The sequence below is a fragment of the Tiliqua scincoides genome, chromosome 7, assembly GCF_035046505.1.
Source record: "Tiliqua scincoides isolate rTilSci1 chromosome 7, rTilSci1.hap2, whole genome shotgun sequence".
NCBI classification, from domain to species: domain Eukaryota; kingdom Metazoa; phylum Chordata; class Lepidosauria; order Squamata; family Scincidae; genus Tiliqua; species Tiliqua scincoides.
This window is the reverse complement of record NC_089827.1, coordinates 49,470,238-49,490,178: the sequence shown is the minus strand read 5'-3', so window position 1 is coordinate 49,490,178 and position 19,941 is coordinate 49,470,238. Positions and strand designations below refer to the sequence as shown.

General features: G+C 42.1%; 2 protein-coding genes and 1 pseudogene across 2 annotated transcripts in view; 2 read left to right on the top strand and 1 right to left on the bottom strand.

Annotated features, from left to right (window-relative positions):
- The first annotated feature begins 2,311 nt into the window (after window positions 1-2,311).
- On the top strand, window positions 2,312-2,425 carry LOC136658238 (5S ribosomal RNA; annotated as a pseudogene).
- A 13,890-nt stretch (window positions 2,426-16,315) lies between these two features.
- PMCH (pro-melanin concentrating hormone) lies at window positions 16,316-17,767 on the top strand. The gene is made up of 3 exons (XM_066634322.1): window positions 16,316-16,561; window positions 17,243-17,447; window positions 17,718-17,767. Exons 1-3 carry the CDS (start codon window positions 16,316-16,318, stop codon window positions 17,765-17,767), a joined length of 501 nt encoding a protein of 166 aa, XP_066490419.1.
- A 521-nt stretch (window positions 17,768-18,288) lies between these two features.
- Window positions 18,289-19,941, bottom strand: part of PARPBP (PARP1 binding protein) — a 40,450-nt gene continuing 38,797 nt past the window's right edge. The window contains exon 11 of the mRNA XM_066633350.1: window positions 18,289-18,626. Within this exon, the coding sequence (XP_066489447.1) occupies window positions 18,289-18,626 (338 nt within the window). The remainder of the gene's footprint in view (window positions 18,627-19,941) is intronic.

The following is a 19,941-nucleotide window of genomic DNA, read 5'->3' as shown; positions in this document are numbered from 1 at the left end:
CCAGGGGTAAGGGGAAGAGGTTCCCCTTACCTCCGGCTGAGCTACTTTGGGCCCCTGTCTTGCCCTGGGTACAGTACAGGCCTCCTGGCCTGCCTGTTCCAGTGCAAGATAGATTGCACTGTCATTCAACATTATGATCAGTGGTGGTGCAGGTTTTCTTTGTTGTTTAGCCCATTTTGCCCAGACCACAGGTGTACACATTTGATCCCTGTTGTATATATGCAACATTGGGCAGAAATGGCTTAAACTTGAGAAAAACCCCTTGACTTTGTTATTTTGACGAATGGTGGGGAGTCCCTCCCTAAACAGTGTGTTGCAAACATGCCATTGCAGTGTACATGCTTGGCAGCACGCCCAATCACAGGCTTGCTTGCAGAGCTCTAACTCTCCTCTGATTTGTGAACTTTGGAGTGCCATTGTACTGGTTCCAGTGTATATATAAGGGGGCACCTCAGTCAGTCCAGTGAGCAGTGTTCAGTTAGTGAGTTCTTCTGGGTCTTCTCTGTGTATGGTAGTTTTTGTCATTGTTTTAAGTTAAGTTTTAATTTTTCAATTTGTGTATTATCAGCTGGAGCAGTGGTTAAAAGCAGGCTTTATAATCCCTTCATCGGACCAGTTATTTACAGTTACAACATATAAATTTCAAATAAAAAATAAATATATTAATTAGAAACATTTTGCTAATAGGAAGGATACAATTTATGGAAATGGCCAGCCAAGTGGTATGCAGTGGAAAAAAAGGTTGGGGACCACTGATTTAGGTGGGTTTACATACAAGTCACACAAATAATTCAAATGCACTCCCCCCGCCCCCCAAAAAATAAAAGCAAGAAAAGAGGAAACATCTCCTCTTTACTCTTTAAAAAAAATTGCTCCAGCAGCTGGAATGTGCCAGTAGTGGGGGAGCAATGACCCCATAGTAGCACACACGATTGGACTGTATTTTTTTTTAATAAATGAATATGTAAATAATTGTTTCTCTTTTGTTTGGGTAAAAATGTCTCATTCCAAAACTAAATACTTTATTAGAATTATCTTCTGCTACGGAAGTATACATTGATCAAAATTGGCTATAGTATTATGTGTACATGAACAAGCATCATTCTTTCACAAAGCAGTAGCAGTGCCTAGGAAGCACATATCCTTATTGAATCAATCTGGGAATTGGGGAAAGCTTTCAAATTATCAAAAGTCAGACTGTACAACTGCAGACTTATTCTTTGCCTAGTGAAAAATCTATAATCCCTGGTTGCTTGATAAGTGTGCGTGCTTTCATTACAAGCCATGCATACAAGCGTCTAGACAAGCCTCCTGTAAAACTATGGTAATTATTAAAAGCCCTGACAGCAGAAACTGATGAAATCTGAAGAGAGATAAAGAGGCAGAAGAAACAGTGATGTGCACAATGTAAGCATCAAATAATTACTGCCAATATTAAGCAAAGCATTTATTTATTCATCTATGTGGCCAAAGGAAAAACACTTTCAAAAATAATTAGAAAAAAGGTATGTGGAAAATCAATTTCTTCTCAATCACAAAGTTTAAATTCTCAACTCACCTGAGTCTTTGTGGAATAGATACATACATATATGTGCATATATCTGATGGCGACGTTGTATGTTGTACTGTATACACTGATTGGAGGTATATCAAGTCTCTAGAATGGATAACACACAGTTTGAGAAAGGGCTACCCGAGTTGCAGGACATAAGACGATATTTGAATGGCAACAGAATTCTGGCATGAATTTATGTATCATAAAGAAAAACTCCACCCATTTTACTTTGCGGTTTTTTGAGTTGAGAGAGTGGAAAAAAAGAAAGCACTTTTCACCTTGAAGAAAACCTCAAGGGTTATTTGAAAGCAACATCTTTTAATTGCAATTGGCATCTTCCAATGTGCCGCTGGAGACAGTCATTTTGATGGAATAAGTGACATAATTCCATTTCATAATTCCATTTCACTAGGAATCTGGAAACTATCTTTTAACAGACCATATGAACAGGTCTCCAGTTTGATTTTATATGACTTAACAGTCATCAGCTTCCTAACATTTCTTTAATATCTTTAATTAAATTTTGATGCTTCATTTCAATAATTACCCTATTGCCCCCACAATTCAAATTCATGAAATCTATCAGAAGGGTAGCCCAACCCTAACTTAGCTGATAGGCCTGTGCTGTAACTGTTGCAAGGTTGAAGAAAGCAACTCAAGAAATCTCGGTGCTCAGGAGTGAAGGTTTGCAGGCTTTTATTTCATTGCAAGCAATGGGCATCTCATGGGACTAGTGTCCAAAGCATGAGAGCAATTGTCAACTGTTACCCTGCACATGCCTGATCTTGTCTGATCTCAGAAGCTAAGCAGGGTCAGGCCTGGTTAGTACTTGGATGGGAGACCACCTGGGAATACCGGGTGCTGCAGGCTTATACCATAGTCTTTCGAGACTGAAGGTTGCCAACCAACTGGACCCTTTATAACATTCTTGGTCCTTTGTTTGAAAATCTTAACTTCCCATTGGCTGAAGTTTGACATCATAGATTGGGCAAACTCCTAATAGGCTGTAGATAACCTTAGAGACACCTGATAGGTGAGTTTCAAGTTACAGGTTTCCAAAATAGGTGAAATTAAACAATTAAACATATTGAATTACAAAGTTTTCAAAAGCCAGCAGGGGGTGCTATAATTTCATTTTTTCCAGTATTGACCCAGCGCTGACCCTTATGTACATCCATCAATCCAATTAGGACTTCCTTGACAGGTCTCTGTACCATCCTCATTAAAAGAGATGACACAATGTACTGTGACTGGTACCATTATCTTTCTCTGCATGCTTTTCTCTTATGCTAAGTCTCAACATCGAACACCTGTGAAGCCTTCCTGCAATGTTAAAGCTTTTGTCTGTTCTTAATACCTTCCTAAAATCAAGCAACCTTTTGGTTCCTTAAGAACTACTTCGATGGTTAATTCTATATTACTATTGTGACCCTTTTACCTTGGGTACAGTTTGGCATCAAGGGATCACTTGGATTCCATATGTATGCTTTTGCTCTTACAGCATGAAAGAATAAAATAAGTGAGCACTGGCAGGCAAGCATAGTGATGCTAACCCCTGCTAACTGGTTAAGAGGCACTTTTTCAAGTGGGTGCTCCTCTTTTATTTAGCAGGGGGAGAGTAACTGGCCCACCTCACCCCAGCAGTGTCTTTTCTAGTGGCTGTCTGCTGGTGTTGCATCTTTTTAGATTGTGAGCCCTGTTGGGACAGGGAGCCATTAGATATTTGATTTTCTCTGTAAACCGCTTTGTGAACTTTTTGTTGAAAAGCGGTATATAAATACTGTTGTTGTTGTTGTTGTTGTTGTTGTTAACAACAGTATTTATATACCGCTTTTCAACTACCGCTTTGTTGTTGTTGTTGATGTCCTTGGCAAGATGTGTACTTCTGCCAAGATGAAGCCTATCTCTTCGTTGCCTTAGTTGCACTATCTTTTCTAAATTCCAAAGTGTCTAACACAGCCTTTGAGGTCCCAAAGTCCCAGCTTCTGTGAAACTAACAATCAGCTACCAAAATGATTCTTTCAAGCCGCTTCTCTGTTACCATCGTGTGTTGCTCCAGTGGCCTTTACATGTGGGTTACAATCTGGGGTCACTGGATACTGGCCTCAGTATCCAGTGCAGGGTTGTGGTTAGCTGTGGCTTAGCCTGGGGCGAGGGGAATTAATTACACTGGGTAACACAGCAGCAGCCCCAGTGGGGCTACTCAGATCTGCGCCACCTAAAGAGGTGGCGCAGATTCAAGTAGCCTGGTGCTACACTAGGTTGCCTGGGAGTGGGGTTAGGATCTGGCCTAAGTGCTGAATCCTGGTCCCACCCCCACCTGGCTCCAGGCTGCCTATGGGCCCATCCTCCACCAGCCTCAGACTACCCCAGATCTGCCCTCCCTCCCCAGACCCCTGTGCCAACCTGACTTGAACCTGACTTGAACTCACCCATCACTGGTGGGGATCTGGCGCAGGAAGGCCGGTGTGCATCCATGAGCCATCCTCCCTGATTCACAAGGAGGCACTAAAGTGCCTTACGGAATGTTTGCAACACTCCCAGGCCAGTGCAAGCGACTTGTACTGGCCCAAAGAGTGCTTATGATTACACTCTAAGATTTGCCAACCACAGATATTCTATAAATGTTATATCCATATACGTTTATAAATTTGTGGCCAAAACACTTTATATTCTAGAAACATCTCAAAGATTTGTCTCACATTTGCAAGAGAGCTGGTCTCCAGTTTTGTGAATACAGCCATATTGTAGACTTGTAAATGCTTTCATTTAAGCCCATAAATTAAGTTGGTGGTATAAAACAGATACAGTACATAATACATAGTGTGCTGTCTCCCAGGAACTTCAGTCAGTGGACAATATTGCGCTGCTGGTTTGTTGAGGAAAACCCAAAGGTCTGAGTAAGCCTGAGAGGAGGCGGCAGGGGGCTTCCAAGGGACTAGGGCCCTGAAAAGCAAACTACACAGTTTAAAACAAATTTGATACAAAATAAATATGGGTATTTCAAACTCAGCCTATCCAGGGCTGTGTTTCCACTACAGTTTTAAAGCACTTCAATGCACTTCTATTCCGCAATGCATTCTGGAGACTGTACTTTCTTTAGGGTCGCTCAAACAACTTTCAGATTCCTTCCCAAATTATAATCTTCCCAAATGCTTTGGGGGAATAGAAGTGGATTGAAAGTGGATTAAAGCTGCCCTGGAAAAGCAGCCCGGGTCTTCTCCGTAAACACCAGTATGTATTAATACAATTCAAACATGGGAAAGTGAATTTTACTACTTCAGACCAGAACTACGAGGCCCTAGTGGAAGGGCACCCCCAGTTCAGTTCACAGAATTCCCAGGCCCCAATAGTCAGCTCCACTCTTTCTTCTAATTTAGTGTGTGTCTAGAACACGTGACCACATTGGATCAAGTCTACTTTTATTTTGACATCGTATGAAGGTGAAATTAACAGCATGAAGTACAAATATAAGTTCAGAGCACAGGAAAAAAGAAAAAAATGAAAAATTAAAAAAAGAGGGCAGGCAAGTTTATTTCACCTGGGCTTTGTCTCAAAATCACACATAGTAATGTTATGAAAGCTGTTAAGATAGTGAAAACCAGTTCTTGGTTGCCTGTGCATTACTAGAAGGAAAGGCAAATGAGGAAGACTTTGATGAGGAAGAAGAAACTCAGTAACACTACTTAAAGCAAGGAAATCAAAGTTAAGGAATGTATTCTGGGGCAAGTTTGGGCAAAGAGAAGGGCCTCCGCACAACCCAGAAGAGGCTGCATGGAACTCAGAGGACTGCCTGGAGCCTTCAGAATACAGTGGTTTCACTGCGCAACAGTCAGGGAAAATATTTGGGGCTTTTTTCTTGGCTTTCTACATGTTTTAAAAGTGGTCCCCTGGTCTCAGGGCGGGGATTCTGGAACGGATCCCCCGCAGGTAAGGGTGGACGCCTGTACTTCTGTGGGTGTTTGTTTCATTTTGGTCGCACTTCCATAGTGTGCGTATACACAGTAACCCAGTGTTAGTGCATATATGCACACTACATTTACTAAATCTAAAAACAAAACAAAATTGAGGAACAAATCCCTCTCCCAGGTTCACTTCACATATGTTACAAACCAAAATGAATCCTAGATACACACACCTCAGCAAGTGTCATCATCATCACCCATCACACTACTAACATGATTTCACAGACAGCATAATATGGTTTCTCAGTTTAAAAAAAAACAAAAAAACCACCCTCACACACAAGTGCCTCAACCCTTTCACCAACAATTATGACAAATTAGAACATAAGGAAGGAGTACAAATTGCAGTCACCTCCGTATGAAAGATCACTGCTCCTAGCAAACAGCATTCAACCCCAACGTGCTAGATCCTATCTTCTCTGAGAAGGAAATGATAAATGCATTGTCTTTGGCAAGAATTGGACACTGCTGTCGGGGCCACTGAAAAATGCTGAGCGTCTAATCTTGACAGAGATTAGTGTTAAAAATCTGGGGTGTTGTTCCTCAGGAAACCTCTTTGACTCCCTCCTTGTTGTGCTTCTGGGGCACGTTAAGAGTTCTCCTGTTGCACCTTTATGAGCTGATATTCAAAAATATTTTTCTGCTCTATTGTTTGTTTATTGGGTTTGGCTGGAGAGATGGGCAGAGGGGTGAACATAAGAACAACCCCACTGGATCAGGCCATAGGCCCATCTAGTCCAGCTTCCTGTATCTCACAGCGGCCCACCAAATGCCACCAAATGCACACCAGATAACAAGAGACCTCATCCTGGTGCCCTCCCTTGCATCTGGCCTTCTGACATAGCCCATTTCTAAAATCAGGAGGTTGTGCATACACATCATGGCTTGTACCCCGTAATGGATTTTTCCTCCAGAAACTTGTCCAATCCCCTTTTAAAGGCGTCCAGGCCAGATGCCGTAACCACATCCTGTGGCAAGGAGTTCCACAGAGTTCACAGGGAGATGCAACTCTCTCCCCCCCCCCATCCTCCTTTTACATGTTAAATTGGGCCTCTCCAGCTTTCCACTGTTGTCATGGCAAATCTAGGTTTATACACTTGGATCTGCTGCCATCATGGCTAAGTTATTTCTAAGAAACTCAGTTAACTGTTGCGGTTGATTTTTCTTTGATATATTCATTTTGATTGTTGTGCACTGCATGAGATTTTGTTTCTTGTAAGACTATACAAGTCCATAAACCAGGAACCATCAGCTTGTATTAGGTATTTTACTGGTATTTTACTTTTTTTTCTTTCTTTTTTTTTTTAAAGAAACATAATGTTACCTGTCTGGCCCTTCAGGAAGATACAGACTAGAAAGCTGAATAAAATAAAACCTGCCTTTTCAGTTTTATAGTATTAAAAGCAATATTTCATCCTCTCCCCCTTCTGACCGCATACCTCTCAGTGTGCTTGGCAGCCTGACTCTATAAGAACAGCCTTCCATCTGCAAATACTATTAGTTGAGAAAATTTTCCCCACACTATGTTGTTATAAAACTCATTTTTGGCGCCATTTCTTGGTATTTTTTTCATGTTACAGGACACTTTTTTTTCCATTTTCTTTTCCCTGCATAATGACAGGTTTAAATTCAGCAATTTTGACCATGTCTAAGTAGCTTTTCTGAGTCCAAATAAAATGTGAGCCTGGAGCGGGTCTTGAACTACCACCATGGGCTTCTGTAGACAGTTATGCCAATAAGTTCAGTTGCTGAGACATTATAGAGCAGGGGAGTCAAACATAAGGCCTGTTTACTGAATATGGCTTGCAGAAGCTCTTTAGCTGGCCCCATAATTGGGCTCTCCCAGCACCATCATCAGCTGCTTTCAGCAGCTCAGCTGCAAAGTGACACATCAGCAGAACTAGCACGGCAGAACTGGTGGCACTGGGGGAGCCCAATTATCATGTGGGCCACCCTTTTAGCAGCACCACTTCTGCTGAAGTGTCACTGCTGAAACAGTGATCAGCATGATAATTGGGAGAACTGAGAACCAACCTTTCAGCATGCTGCTTTTGCCAACATGCTAGAAGGGAGAGATGGAAGGAGGTGTCACCTGCTTACCTGTCTTGGCCCCCTTCTTTCCTCCCAAGGTAACCTGTAACAACCATCAATACAGGACAGAAGGAGGGGGTGCAGAACGAGACAGGCAAAGTATGAACTTAGGGGGAAAAGCTCCAGACTTGCTGCCTTGCAAATTTTATAATTAACAGGCCCCTTTTGCTGACAAGTTAACAAAAAGTGCCTAATGTCACTAAAGACCCTTTGCTGACAAGCTAACAAAACCACAAGCCAGACAATATGCATCATCATAGCTGGAAATAGCAATAGCAAAACTTGTTTAAACAGGCAAACCGTAACCAGACTACTTCCCTCGAAGAAGGTGGGGGCAAGTGCATGAGAAGGGCAATGGAGAGGGGCGGGAGGAGAGTGCATGAGAAAGTCAGTGGAAGGTTAAGGTTAACAGGGAACTTCCCCTTTTGGGAGACTATGTTTTGAATGACAACTGAAATGTATAAAACCTATCCCACCCAACTGAAGAACGCCTTCTGGATTTGAGAGTATCTCCCAGAGGTCATGGACATGTCTTGTTGAACAATTTAAAAAAACCTTCATAGCCTTCCACCTTTCAGTGTCTTGCTCATTCGGTCTCAGCAGCACTGGACAGAATCTACACCTGTCTACCAACTGGCTCTGCCCTTCGGGACAGGAGTACAACAGAGGCCTCAGAAGGCAAAGAACAGTATGGGGGAAGAGGCAGATCAAGTGGAGTTAGAGAGAGCTGTCGAGGCACTGGGAGAGCACAATTATCACACATGCTGTGAGGAAACTCCCCAGAATTTAGAGTGTTTGAACCCATTCAGGCCCCCGTTTGGGCCTAGCTGTCAGCATAAGCAGGGTGCTTTGGCCAAAGTAGGCCCTATACTTAGCTGCTTGGATCTACAGGACACTTTAGAAGATGCCCCTTTGTGTCTGTGTTAAAGAGGAAGTGGTGTTGCAGACACAAGCTTTGACTGCAAGAAGTTGTTCTGTAGAGCCTTTGAAGTTAAAAAGAAAACATGAAACTGCTAGCTAACTACAACAGACAGGTGGTTAGAAGAGAAAAGAGACTTTTGCCAGTGTGCTATTAGCCAATGCAGGGAGGGGGGAGATGGGACCTTTACAGTAAGAAAGATTTCACATATTTTTAAAGTGCCATTTATAGTAGAGCATGCAGCGCGGAATTTGAGTAGTGGGATGTGTAGGCAGAGACAAAAGCCTCACGTGATATGCTGTTTGCCAATCAAGAATGTATCCAAGGCTCTGCAATTTCATTTTAGTCAGAAATCTGACCAATGCTTTACCATGAAGATTTGTTTTCTATATCAACTCACACCCCGAGAGAATCAGTGTCTCAGACTTTGGAAGCTATTTCTCTGTAACCAGCAGCTGGCTGAAAGAATAAAAGTTTGTTTTCCTTGAAACCTTCTGGAGTCCGCTTCCATCCTTTCCTGAACCTGCAACATTGCAGCCCTTTCAGCAGTGTCAATTATGCATGGGAAGGATAAAGTGGATAGAGAGATGCTCTTTACACTCTCACATAACATCAGAACCAGGGGACATCCACTAAAATTGAGTGTTGGGAGGGTTAGGAAAGACAAAAGAAAATATTTCTTTACTCAGCGTGTAGTTGGTCTGTGGAACTCCTTGCTGCAGGATGTGGTGATGGCATCTGGCCTAGATGACTTTAAAAGAGGCTTGGACAAGTTTCTGGAGGAAAAATCCATTATGGGTTACAAGCCATGATGTGTATGTGTAACCTCCTGATTTTAGAAATGGGCTGTGTGTCAGAATGCCAGATGCAAGGGAGGGCACCAGGATGCAGGTCTCTTGTTATCTGGTGTGGTGTGCTCCCTGGGGCATTTCGTGGGCCCCTGTGAGATACAGGAAGCTGGATTAGATGGGCCTATGGCCTGATCCAATGGGGCTGTTCTTATGTTCTTATGTCACTTCTGCTGAGGCATCACTTTGCAGAGCACCTCTGCAGGAAAACAGCAAAGAGAGAAATGGCTGGAAGGACATCAAGTAAAAATTCACGATACTTGTTTAATTAAAACAATAGATTGTTTTGCATCATCTCTGACCAACTCTTAATGGGCAACAATAGCCATTTGCAACAATGCATATGCTTAATGACATTGAACTAAATGGGATGCAGCAATACTTAACTTTGATTAGACCAGGGATGTCAAACTCATTGCATACAAAGGGCTGAAGTTAGCATTCATGGTGCCTGCAGTGGGCCGGAAGTGACATCATTAAGCAGGAAATGATATTAAGCAGATGATGGCCAGAAATAAGCATTTTGTTCTCACATAAAAAATCATTAGCTGCAAATGACAGAAGAGAAAATGTGCAAATCTGGTTTGTATTTCCAAGATATGAGAGAGCCCAGTTATGAAGCTGGGAGATCCCTTTATAACAGGACTGGATAAATTGCTTCTGGGGGCTGCATTCAGCCCACGGGCCTTAGATTTGACACCCCTGGACTAGACTATGACCTCATCTAAAAATAAAAAGTTGGAGATTCAGAAAAGGGCCTGAAATGTTGGGGGGGGGGGGCATTGCAGCTCTGCTCCTGCATGGCTAAAGACCTGTTCTTTATTCAGCCTAAATTCTGTAGACTTGCCACAGTCTATATACAATAGTACTGAATTTTAAAAGTACCAGTTATTACAGGTCTTACAGTTTGTTTTCCAAAAAAGGTAAAGGAAATATTAGTCACAACTAATAATTTTACTGGGCTAATGCCTTTTTCAAAATGCCAGTTTTCAGATCTTATGAATCCTCTGTTAGACATTTCTGATGAAAGCAAAACTTCAAGTAAAATATACTTCTAATTCTGCGTACAATCTTGTAGTCCTCTGAAACAAAAGAGGTTTCTGCCAAAAATGCGAGGGCACGTTGTATAACTTTGAAATACACCAAATGTAATACTCATGAAAATATACATTAACGTTCCAGAAAAGTCAGTTAAGCATTATGAATGGGAACAGTGAGAAAAACAAGCCAAGCCTTGTGGATTTACAATTCCCTTGATATGAAGACCCAAGCTTTTTGAAGAGAGAGTGTGAGAAAAAACAAAATTGGAAATACTTCCTCTGAACTGAAATTCCTTTTTGGGAGACCTTTGCTAAAGTTGGAGAGTGTAGTTTATCTGACAAGTTGCTCCAATAACTGGGTAAGCAGTTAAGGAGTGAAAGGGCAGGAAGAGTCCAGCATGAACATGCTGGGAACAAGAAATATCAAAACAGGTTGCCGGTACTAGAAGCAAGATACAGGAGTTGTCATTGATCTGAATACATAAGAAATTCTGGGCAGATGCTTTAACCCATTTCTACCTGGCCCACAGGTGTCCACATTTGATCCCTGTTGCGTATATGCAACATTGGGCAGAAATGGCTTAACTGAGTCGCCACCATTCAGTTGGTTGTTCCCAGGGAGCATTAATATTTTTCGCACGGGGGAACATTAAATAATGCAATTCAGATAATGCTTTGTCACTTGATTATTTGGGGAGAAGTTTGCAGCCTCACATCTACTGTGATCCGTTCTACTACTCACCTCAGCCTCATGCTGCGATCCGTTTTGACATGCACGTTGGGGGAAGAATACCAGGCAAATCTCTAACAAAAACCCTTGACTTCCGATGGGCGGACTTCCCTCAAATGAGGAGGCTGGTTAGAAGGAGGTTAAAGAGAGTCCAATCTCTCCAGAGTGCATGGAGGTTGCTTAAAACAACAGTAATAGAGGCCCAGCAGAGGTGTATACCGCAAAGAAAGAAGGGTTCCACTAAATCCAGGAGGGTGCCCGCATGGCTAACCAGCCAAGTTAGAGAGGCTGTGAAGGGCAAGGAAGCTTCCTTCCATAAATGGAAGTCTTGCCCTAATGAGGAGAATAAAAAGGAACATAAACTTTGGCAAAAGAAATGTAAGAAGGTGATATGGGAGGCCAAGCGAGACTATGAGGAACGCATGGCCAGCAACATTAAGGGGAATAATAAAAGCTTCTTCAAATATGTTAGAAGCAGGAAACCCGCCAGAGAAGCGGTTGGCCCACTGGATGGTGAGGGAGGGAAAGGGGAGATAAAAGGAGACTTAGAGATGGCAGAGAAATTAAATGAGTTCTTTGCATCTTTCTTCACGGCAGAAGACCTCGGGCAGATACCGCTGCCCGAACAGCCCCTCCTAACCGAGGAGTTAAGTCAGATAGAGGTTAAAAGAGAAGATGTTTCAGACCTCATTGATAAATTAAAGATCAATAAGTCACCGGGCCCTGATGGCATCCACCCAAGAGTTATTAAGGAATTGAAGAATGAAGTTGCTGATCTCTTGACTAAGGTATGCAACTTGTCCCTCAAAACGGCCACGGTGCCAGAAGATTGCAGGATAGCAAATGTCACGCCTATCTTTAAAAAGGGAAAGAGGGGGGACCTGGGAAACTATAGGCCGGTCAGCCTAACATCCATTCCGGGTAAGATAGTGGAATGCCTCATCAAAGATAGGATCTCAAAACACATAGACAAACAGGCCTTGCTGAGGGAGAATCAGCATGGCTTCTGTAAGGGTAAGTCTTACCTCACGAACCTTATAGAATTCTTTGAAAAGGTCAACAGGCATGTGGATGTGGGAGAACCCGTGGACATTATATATCTGGACTTTCAGAAGGCGTTCGACACGGTCCCTCACCAAAGGCTGCTGAAAAAACTCCACAGTCAGGGAATTAGAGGACAGGTCCTCTCATGGATTGAGAACTGGTTGGAGGCCAGGAAGCAGAGAGTGGGTGTCAATGGGCAATTTTCACAATGGAGAGAGGTGAAAAGCGGTGTGCCCCAAGGATCTGTCCTGGGACCGGTGCTTTTCAACCTCTTCATAAATGACCTGGAGACAGGGGTGAGCAGTGAGGTGGCTAAGTTTGCAGACGACACCAAACTTTTCCGAGTGGTGAAGACCAGAAGTGATTGTGAGGAGCTCCAGAAGGATCTCTCCAGGCTGGCAGAATGGGCGACAAAATGGCAGATGCGCTTCAATGTCAGTAAGTGTAAGGTCATGCACATTGGGGCAAAAAATCAAAACTTTAGATATAGGCTGATGGGTTCTGAGCTGTCTGTGACAGATCAGGAGAGAGATCTTGGGGTGATGGTGGACAGGTCGATGAAAGTGTCGACCCAATGTGCAGCGGCAATGAAGGCCAATTCTATGCTTGGGATCATTAGGAAGGGTATTGAAAACAAAACGGCTAATATTATAATGCCATTGTACAAATCGATGGTAAGACCACACCTGGAGTATTGTATCCAGTTCTGGTCACCGCATCTCAAAAAAGACGTAGTGGAAATGGAAAAGGTGCAAAAGAGAGCGACTAACATGATTACGGGGCTGGGGCACCTTCCTTATGAGGAAAGGCTACGGCGTTTGGGCCTCTTCAGCCTAGAAAAGAGATGCCTGAGGGGGGGACATGACTGAGACATACAAAATTATGCATGGGAAGGATAAAGTGGATAGAGAGATGCTCTTTACACTCTCACATAATACCAGAACCAGGGGACATCCACTAAAATTGAGTGTTGGGTAGGTTAGGACAGACAAAAGAAAATATTTCTTTACTCAGCGCGTGGTCGGTCTGTGGAACTCCTTGCCACAGGATGTGGTGCTGACGTCTAGCCTAGACACCTTTAAAAGGGGATCGGACAAGTTTCTGGAGGAAAAATCCATTACGGGGTACAAGCCATGATGTGTATGCGCAACCTCCTGATTTTAGAAATGGGTTATGTCAGAATGCTAGATGCAAGGGAAGGCACCAAGATGAGGTTTCTTGTTATCTGGTGTGCTCCCTGGGGCATTTGGTGGGCCGCTGTGAGATACAGGAAGCTGGACTAGATGGGGGGGGGGCTGTTCTTATGTTCTTACTGGTTTTGAATAAGAACTTTCAGAGCGCGATACCATAGTCTTTCGAGACTGAAGGTTGCCAACTAACTAACTGAATAAGAAGTAATTCCTTTGGAGTGGTCAGTTTGGGGACTGCAGACTTAAACTTCCCACCATCATAAGGCTTTCATCCCAATCCCATGTGAAATGTATTTACTTACAAGTAAGATCTGCCATCTTCGTTAGTCCTTATTCCCTAGTAATTGTGTTTAGGATTGCAGCCTTAATTGGAATGGAAAGAGAATTTGAGTTGGTGGCTTTTTTTTTCCTTGTCACATCCTCAATATGTTGCCTATGCATATTCACTCAGTCGTATATCTCACTAGGGTGGGTTTCCATTTTCTTTTGCCTCAGACAGCAAAATGTCTGGGGTTGAGCCTGCTTGCATATCACACTTTATAGATCTAAAAGGAACAGAAGATCACTGAAGTCGCTTTGATAGAACCTGCTCTCATAGGAACCTTAAAGACCATTTTTTGGCCCCAATCTTTTGAAAATTTTTTGTTACCCTTACTGTTTCATTGCTGTTTGTGTAGCCATTGATTGTTTTACAGTTGGTCTTTTCATTGTTTCTTTGGCTTTTAATTTACCATTTTAATTATTTTTTAGCCACTTTGGGAGCTTCTTTTTTGCCATGAAAAGCAGGGAAGGCTTCAAATAAGGCAGATAAAATGATTAAGCCCAACCCAATGTCAGCATACTCTCCACATCACCCTTTCCCTTTCATTCAGACACAGACCTTCATCAGCCAGATTATAGCATGAAGTGATCAAAGCAGGAAAGAAAGTGAACTAGGCCAGAATTTCTTGTAGACAATAGTAAATCAGTCTAAATGGCTCAAGCAACAAAAGTTGAACCACATGTTACAAGCTGTATATCAGATTTAAGCTTGACTGTGTCATCCAGCCAGAATTTATCCTAGACTTCCCCCCATACAGTCAGTGTTGCCCACCATCTCCAATTCGTGAGTACCTCCCAATCATATTCTAACAGAAATGAAAAAAAGAAGAAAGGGAAAATGAAAATGCACAGATAAATGAAGACAAAGAGACAAGAATAAGGGAATGAACGACAGGAAAATAAGAAAAATGAAGATACTTTGTAAAGAATGGATGAGCTTACCTTCCTTCCCAAAACTATAGGGCAGTGGTTCCCGAAATTTTTGACTGGAGGCTCCCTTGACCTACTGGGTTATTGGCTGCAGAATTCCGCAGCTCCCCTGGCTAGTGTCCATGGCTCCCTGCCCCAGTGGCTGTCAAGTGGAATACAACACTTGTACGACAGCCCAGGCCTTCCTGCCAGCACTGCTTACACTCTGGGTATTGAAAAGTGTTTTAAAATGCTTTTTTGACACCTTGCATCAGCGTAGTGGCCACTGCACCAGCATTAATCAATCATAGGATTGGGCTGTTAATGCTTCCAAAGGTATCTAGACAAGATCTTGTGGTAGGGATTTGCACAACTTACAGCTCAATCCATGGCTGCTTGAGCACCAGCATTGCAGCCCCAGCACTGGATGTTGCAAATGTGCCATAAGGCAAGGTTGCACTACCGAGTGAACAAGCAACACTGGTGGGGAGACTTGTGCCACTCCATTGATGCTGCAGTGGAAGCCCCGGCCGCTGGCACAGCTCAGGTTAAGTACAGAACTGCATAGGGGCAGTTTGAGGAGGTTCCTGGGCAGTGGGAGAGCAGGGGGGAGGGCAGAACAGGGGATGGGGTAGGACCAATGGAGGCCTCCTCAGCTGAATCCTTTCCTCTGTGGTGGGCTCGGAAGCCGAACCAGAGCCTCTAGAGTCTGTACCAGCAAAATTGCTGGCGCAAGCTTCATTGAGCAGGGTGGGGTGTTACTTGGGGTAAGGTGCCGAATATCCCCTTCCCGAGGAGACCTTCAGCCTGTTCAGATCTGGCACAGGATCCAGTGGTGACCATTTAGTGCCATTTTAGCTGTGCCGGATAGGATTGGGCCCTTGGTTATGGGACAAGACATATTCTTTTTTTCTGTTCTGAATCTATGCAAATCAATGAGCAACTAACAAGTTCTAATTTTGATACAGAGAAAAAAATTCAATTTCCTATCTCGGCATTATTGACAATTGCATATGCTTCTTTTTCTTCTAAGCCTGGCACTTTGCTATTTCCTAAGAAGGTTTTCTTTTTCTCTATTTTCAAATTTTTAAAAATACAGAAATAATAAAAATAGAAAATAGCTGTTTTCAGAGAGAAGCATTAGTTCAGTAATAGAGCACCTACTTTGTATGTAGAAGGTCCCAAGTTCAAACTCAGACATTTCCAGGAAGGACAGTGAAACACCTCTGCCTGAAACTTGTGAGAGCTGCTGCCAGACATTGTACTATAAACAATACTGAGAGAGATGGGCTAATGGTATGATGCAGAAAATGGCAGGCTTCCATGAGTCTCTCCCCCTACTTTCTTCTATACATATGCAAATTGGGTATTTTCCCATTGAAAATGCCCTTAAGTGCAAATTAAATCCAAGTTTGATGAAAGGTAGTAAAGATTTATGATGTCCTCTGATGGCTGCTACACAATAATCCAGATTATTCAAAAATTGCATAGGGAAGCTATGATCCAAAATAAAAGAAACTTAATAGCACACAAAAGGTCACTGTCAAGTAAAGGCTCTCTGAAGAGAGCGTGGGCCACTGAAGTGGTTTCCATTCATTCCAAGAGTTATATAAAGGTAGCTTTGGCAGTGACAAACATGAAGGGAAATTGCTCTTAAATATTTGAGCCCGATTCACTTCTATGCAAACATTAAGCATCTGAGAATGTGCATCTCATCCTATATGATAATACTAATTTTATCTCTCTTTTCTCAAGGTTTCTTCCTTTCTGTCTCAAAGTCTCTGAGAAAAGCCGAAGATGATATGCTACTAAGCACGTTCAGTCTTGGAAAAGTAATCCAGAATGGTGGCAAAGCTGAACAGTCCCAGCCTGCAGCTTCTCTTGAACGTTATAAAATTGATGACAGCAGTTTTCTGGATGATGAGGAAAATGGACCCCCAAAATTTTCTGTAAGTTTCCTCTATTTTGCCATCACATTAAGGCTGCAATCATAATTGCATAAGTACATAATTGATTTTATTGTTTTACAGTTATAAACCATGCTGGTGACCCCAGTAGAAGCATGGGGCGTGTGCATGTGTATGTGTAATTCTTTTTAAGGTGCCATAGATGTTAGTAATTCAAACTATTAAAATCAGTTATTTCAATCACGTCAGTGAGTGGTTTAATTGGAATTCAAAAGTGCCTACCCTTCCAAAATTGGGCAAAGCCACTTTAAAAGGACATATTTATCAACTTTAATCACAGAACAAGGATTTCCAGCCTTAAAACTTAACTGTATCTTAGTAAAATAAAATTCTGTGTTCTGCTTTAACTTCAGATCAGGAAAAATATTCATTCCTGATACATTACATAAGTGAGATATGGATTGGGACGTGCACCCTTAGCCTACAAAATATTGTCATAGGGCCACTTCGAGAGCTGGAGTTTCAGAACTGTTGAGATCTCAAGATCCCCATATATTTTCATGCACTAGGCATTGCCCAATTTTTCATTCAAAAGCAGGCTGAGAAACTTTAATTAGAAGGAAATGGGAGCAGCACAGCAGGTAGTGGCCTCTGTGTTTTGAATTCTGGTCATTATTAACAGTTTCTATTTCAATCTAAATCAACTTTTTCTTTGCAATTCAGACTATCAATTCTAAACACCGTATCATAGGCCATGGCCAGCCGTTGAACTTGGGTATTAAGCAACTTCCTTATTTTTCATTGGATGGGCCTCTGGCTTTCCCAGCTGATGCTGAAATTCAAAGTATCGAGTCAGTACAAGAAAGGAGAGAGACTGGAGATGATGAAAACTCAGCTAAGTTACCTATTGGAAGAAGAGATTTTGACAGTAAGTATACTTACCAGGTTAATTCAAACAAATGATGTAGCTTAATGGTTTCAATATGTTAAGATAATAATTGTTGAGACAAATAGATTGCAGCTCTTCCTAAGAAACATTTATTAGATAAATTGACCCAAATAGTTTAAGCAAGGTAAGGTTCATGGAAATATGCAGTATGCCACTAAAGATTAAAGTGCATTTCGATACAGTTTATCACAAATATAGACAGTTAATTGTTTCTTTGACAAATCAAAATGTCTGGTGTGCTTTCTTCAGTGCTCAGGTGCATGCTGGGAAGAGTCTACCGGCCTTGTTGGCAAGCATAAAAGACAGCTGCATACATCGCTCAGAAGAGACAAAAACATTTCCTGATAATTCAATGATGTAGTAGTTGTGTAGTTTAAGTATTAATCTGTATACATGTATGGGTCTAAATATTTGTATGTGAGAACAACACATGATTAAACAACTGTGAAGAATAAACAGTACTGCATTATTAAAACTGAGAACTCTGCAAAACTTCATCTGTCTGTACAACTAATTTAAATATTTTTGTCTTGCATAATATGCATAGTCACGATGAAGACAAGATATTCATTAAGCAAAAGCCTTTTTCTTTGAAAAAGGGCTGATTACTGGGCTAAGGGTGTAATCCTAACCCACTTTCCAGCACCAAAATAAGGGCAATGTGGCTTCTAGGTAAGGAAACAAACGTTCCCTTACTTTGAGGAGGCCTCCGTGAGTGCTCCCCAACTGCAGGATGCAGCACAGGTCCCATTGGCACAGCTATGTCAGTGCTAGAAAGTGGGTTAGGATTTAGGCCTAAGTGTTTCAATAAGGACAACATTTACAGCCTAAAGAAATGTGTTAGCTTTGCTTGACCAGCAATCTGTTTATTTTTGACTACTGTCTTGTTGCCTTTTCTGGCTCCATTCGTTTTTCGGTCCAAACCATTCTGGCATTCCATTGCAGTCTTTATTCTCTTACTATGGATGTGTTGAACTGATTCATTTTCATTAGTACACATGACATTTTCACCAGTCCTATCCACCTGTTTCCTCTTTGAGCTCTTGCTTCTTGGCTGGCAACTTAATTTTCCTATTTCTTTACTTTTACTTCCATTCTGATGAACATTTCCAGAACTAGTTCCAAGTGCAGCACTTTCAGGATGTGAATGTAGGCATTCTGTTAGTTAAAAGAACAAAACATTTTTTATCACAGTGAGGGAAAAAGCAATATATGATTCTTCAAATAATTTATAATCATATTTTTTATTTAAAATAGATTCTTCAAATAATTTATAATCATATTTTTTATTTAAAATATTTATAATATAATTTATTTCACATTTGGTGCAGTGCAATCCTAATCTCCAGGTTAGGCTGGCACAAGTAATTTGTGCTGACCCGGGGTTGTCGCAAACATGCCATAAGGCAGGTTTGTGCTAACTTTAGAGTCGGGGAGGCCAGCGCAAGGAGTTGCACTGGCCTCTCTGGGCCAGATTCGGACCTGGTGTGGTACGCTTTCATCAGCTGAGCTCAGATGAGGAGGCCAGGGAGGTGGTGTTTTGGGGCAGGGGGAGGTTGGGCAGCAGGCTTTCCTGGGGGCAGGAGGAGGGGCCAGGATCTGGTGGTTGTGCTGGATCCTGACCCTGTTCCCAAGTTGTGTGGAGCAGTCTCTAGCTGCTTCCGGTCTACTCAGATTTGCGCCACCTCCTGAGATGGCTCAGATCCGAGTAGACGCTTTGGGACCAGTGCAGTGCAACATGGGGTAAGGGGAGAATTTTCCCTTTGCCTCAGGTCACACTGGTTCTAGCCCCAAACTTGCATTGGATGCAGCGCAAGCCTGCCAGCCAGCCTGCTCCTGCAAGTTAGGATTGCACCCTTTAGTCACTTAAAATGCCCATCATTAAAAAACAAAGAGAGCAATCACTGTCTTGTAAAATGAATTACATAATCCAGCTAACAGAGCCAATCGATATAGAATCTTAATCAAACTTGATGTACAATCTCTACTCCAGGAATGAATAAAAAGAACAATCAGAATGCAGGGAAAGGTTTATATTGAAAAAATAACAGATATACAATATAACTATATACTATACAGTATATATTTTTCAATGCAAGGAAGGAAACTTATCCCGAAGCAGGTCTATTTTCTTTGTGAGGAACAATGGAACATGTTCCAATATGCTGCTTCAGTCAAAAAGGAAGAGAAGGATTGGGTGCTTTATGTGCATGCAACTATGCATAGGCTCCCCATACTCAAGTGCAGGGGCAGAACTCTTTGACAAAACTCTGGAACCTACCAAGATTAGCTTTGTGCACATATAAAACTCTATGTGTGACTGCAAAGAGATCACAAAGATACATCATGTTTTCATGTGATGTCTGAATTCACATGAACTAGGCTACAATATTGGATGGAGGCTATGAAGACACAGGTTCCAGTTCCCAGCTCAGTCACAAAGCTTTGGAGCTTCTCTCAGTTTAACCTATTT

What these genes read in the sequence shown, in the direction of transcription:
- PMCH (XM_066634322.1), top strand. Translation starts at nt 16,316, where the DNA reads ATGTGCATCTCATCCTATATGATAATACTAATTTTATCTCTCTTTTCT. An exon ending in ATGGACCCCCAAAATTTTCT is followed by an intron (nt 16,562 to 17,242) that starts GTAAGTTTCCTC and finishes TTTGCAATTCAG; the next exon opens with ACTATCAATTCTAAACACCG. An exon ending in TGGAAGAAGAGATTTTGACA is followed by an intron (nt 17,448 to 17,717) that starts GTAAGTATACTT and finishes TGCTTTCTTCAG; the next exon opens with TGCTCAGGTGCATGCTGGGA.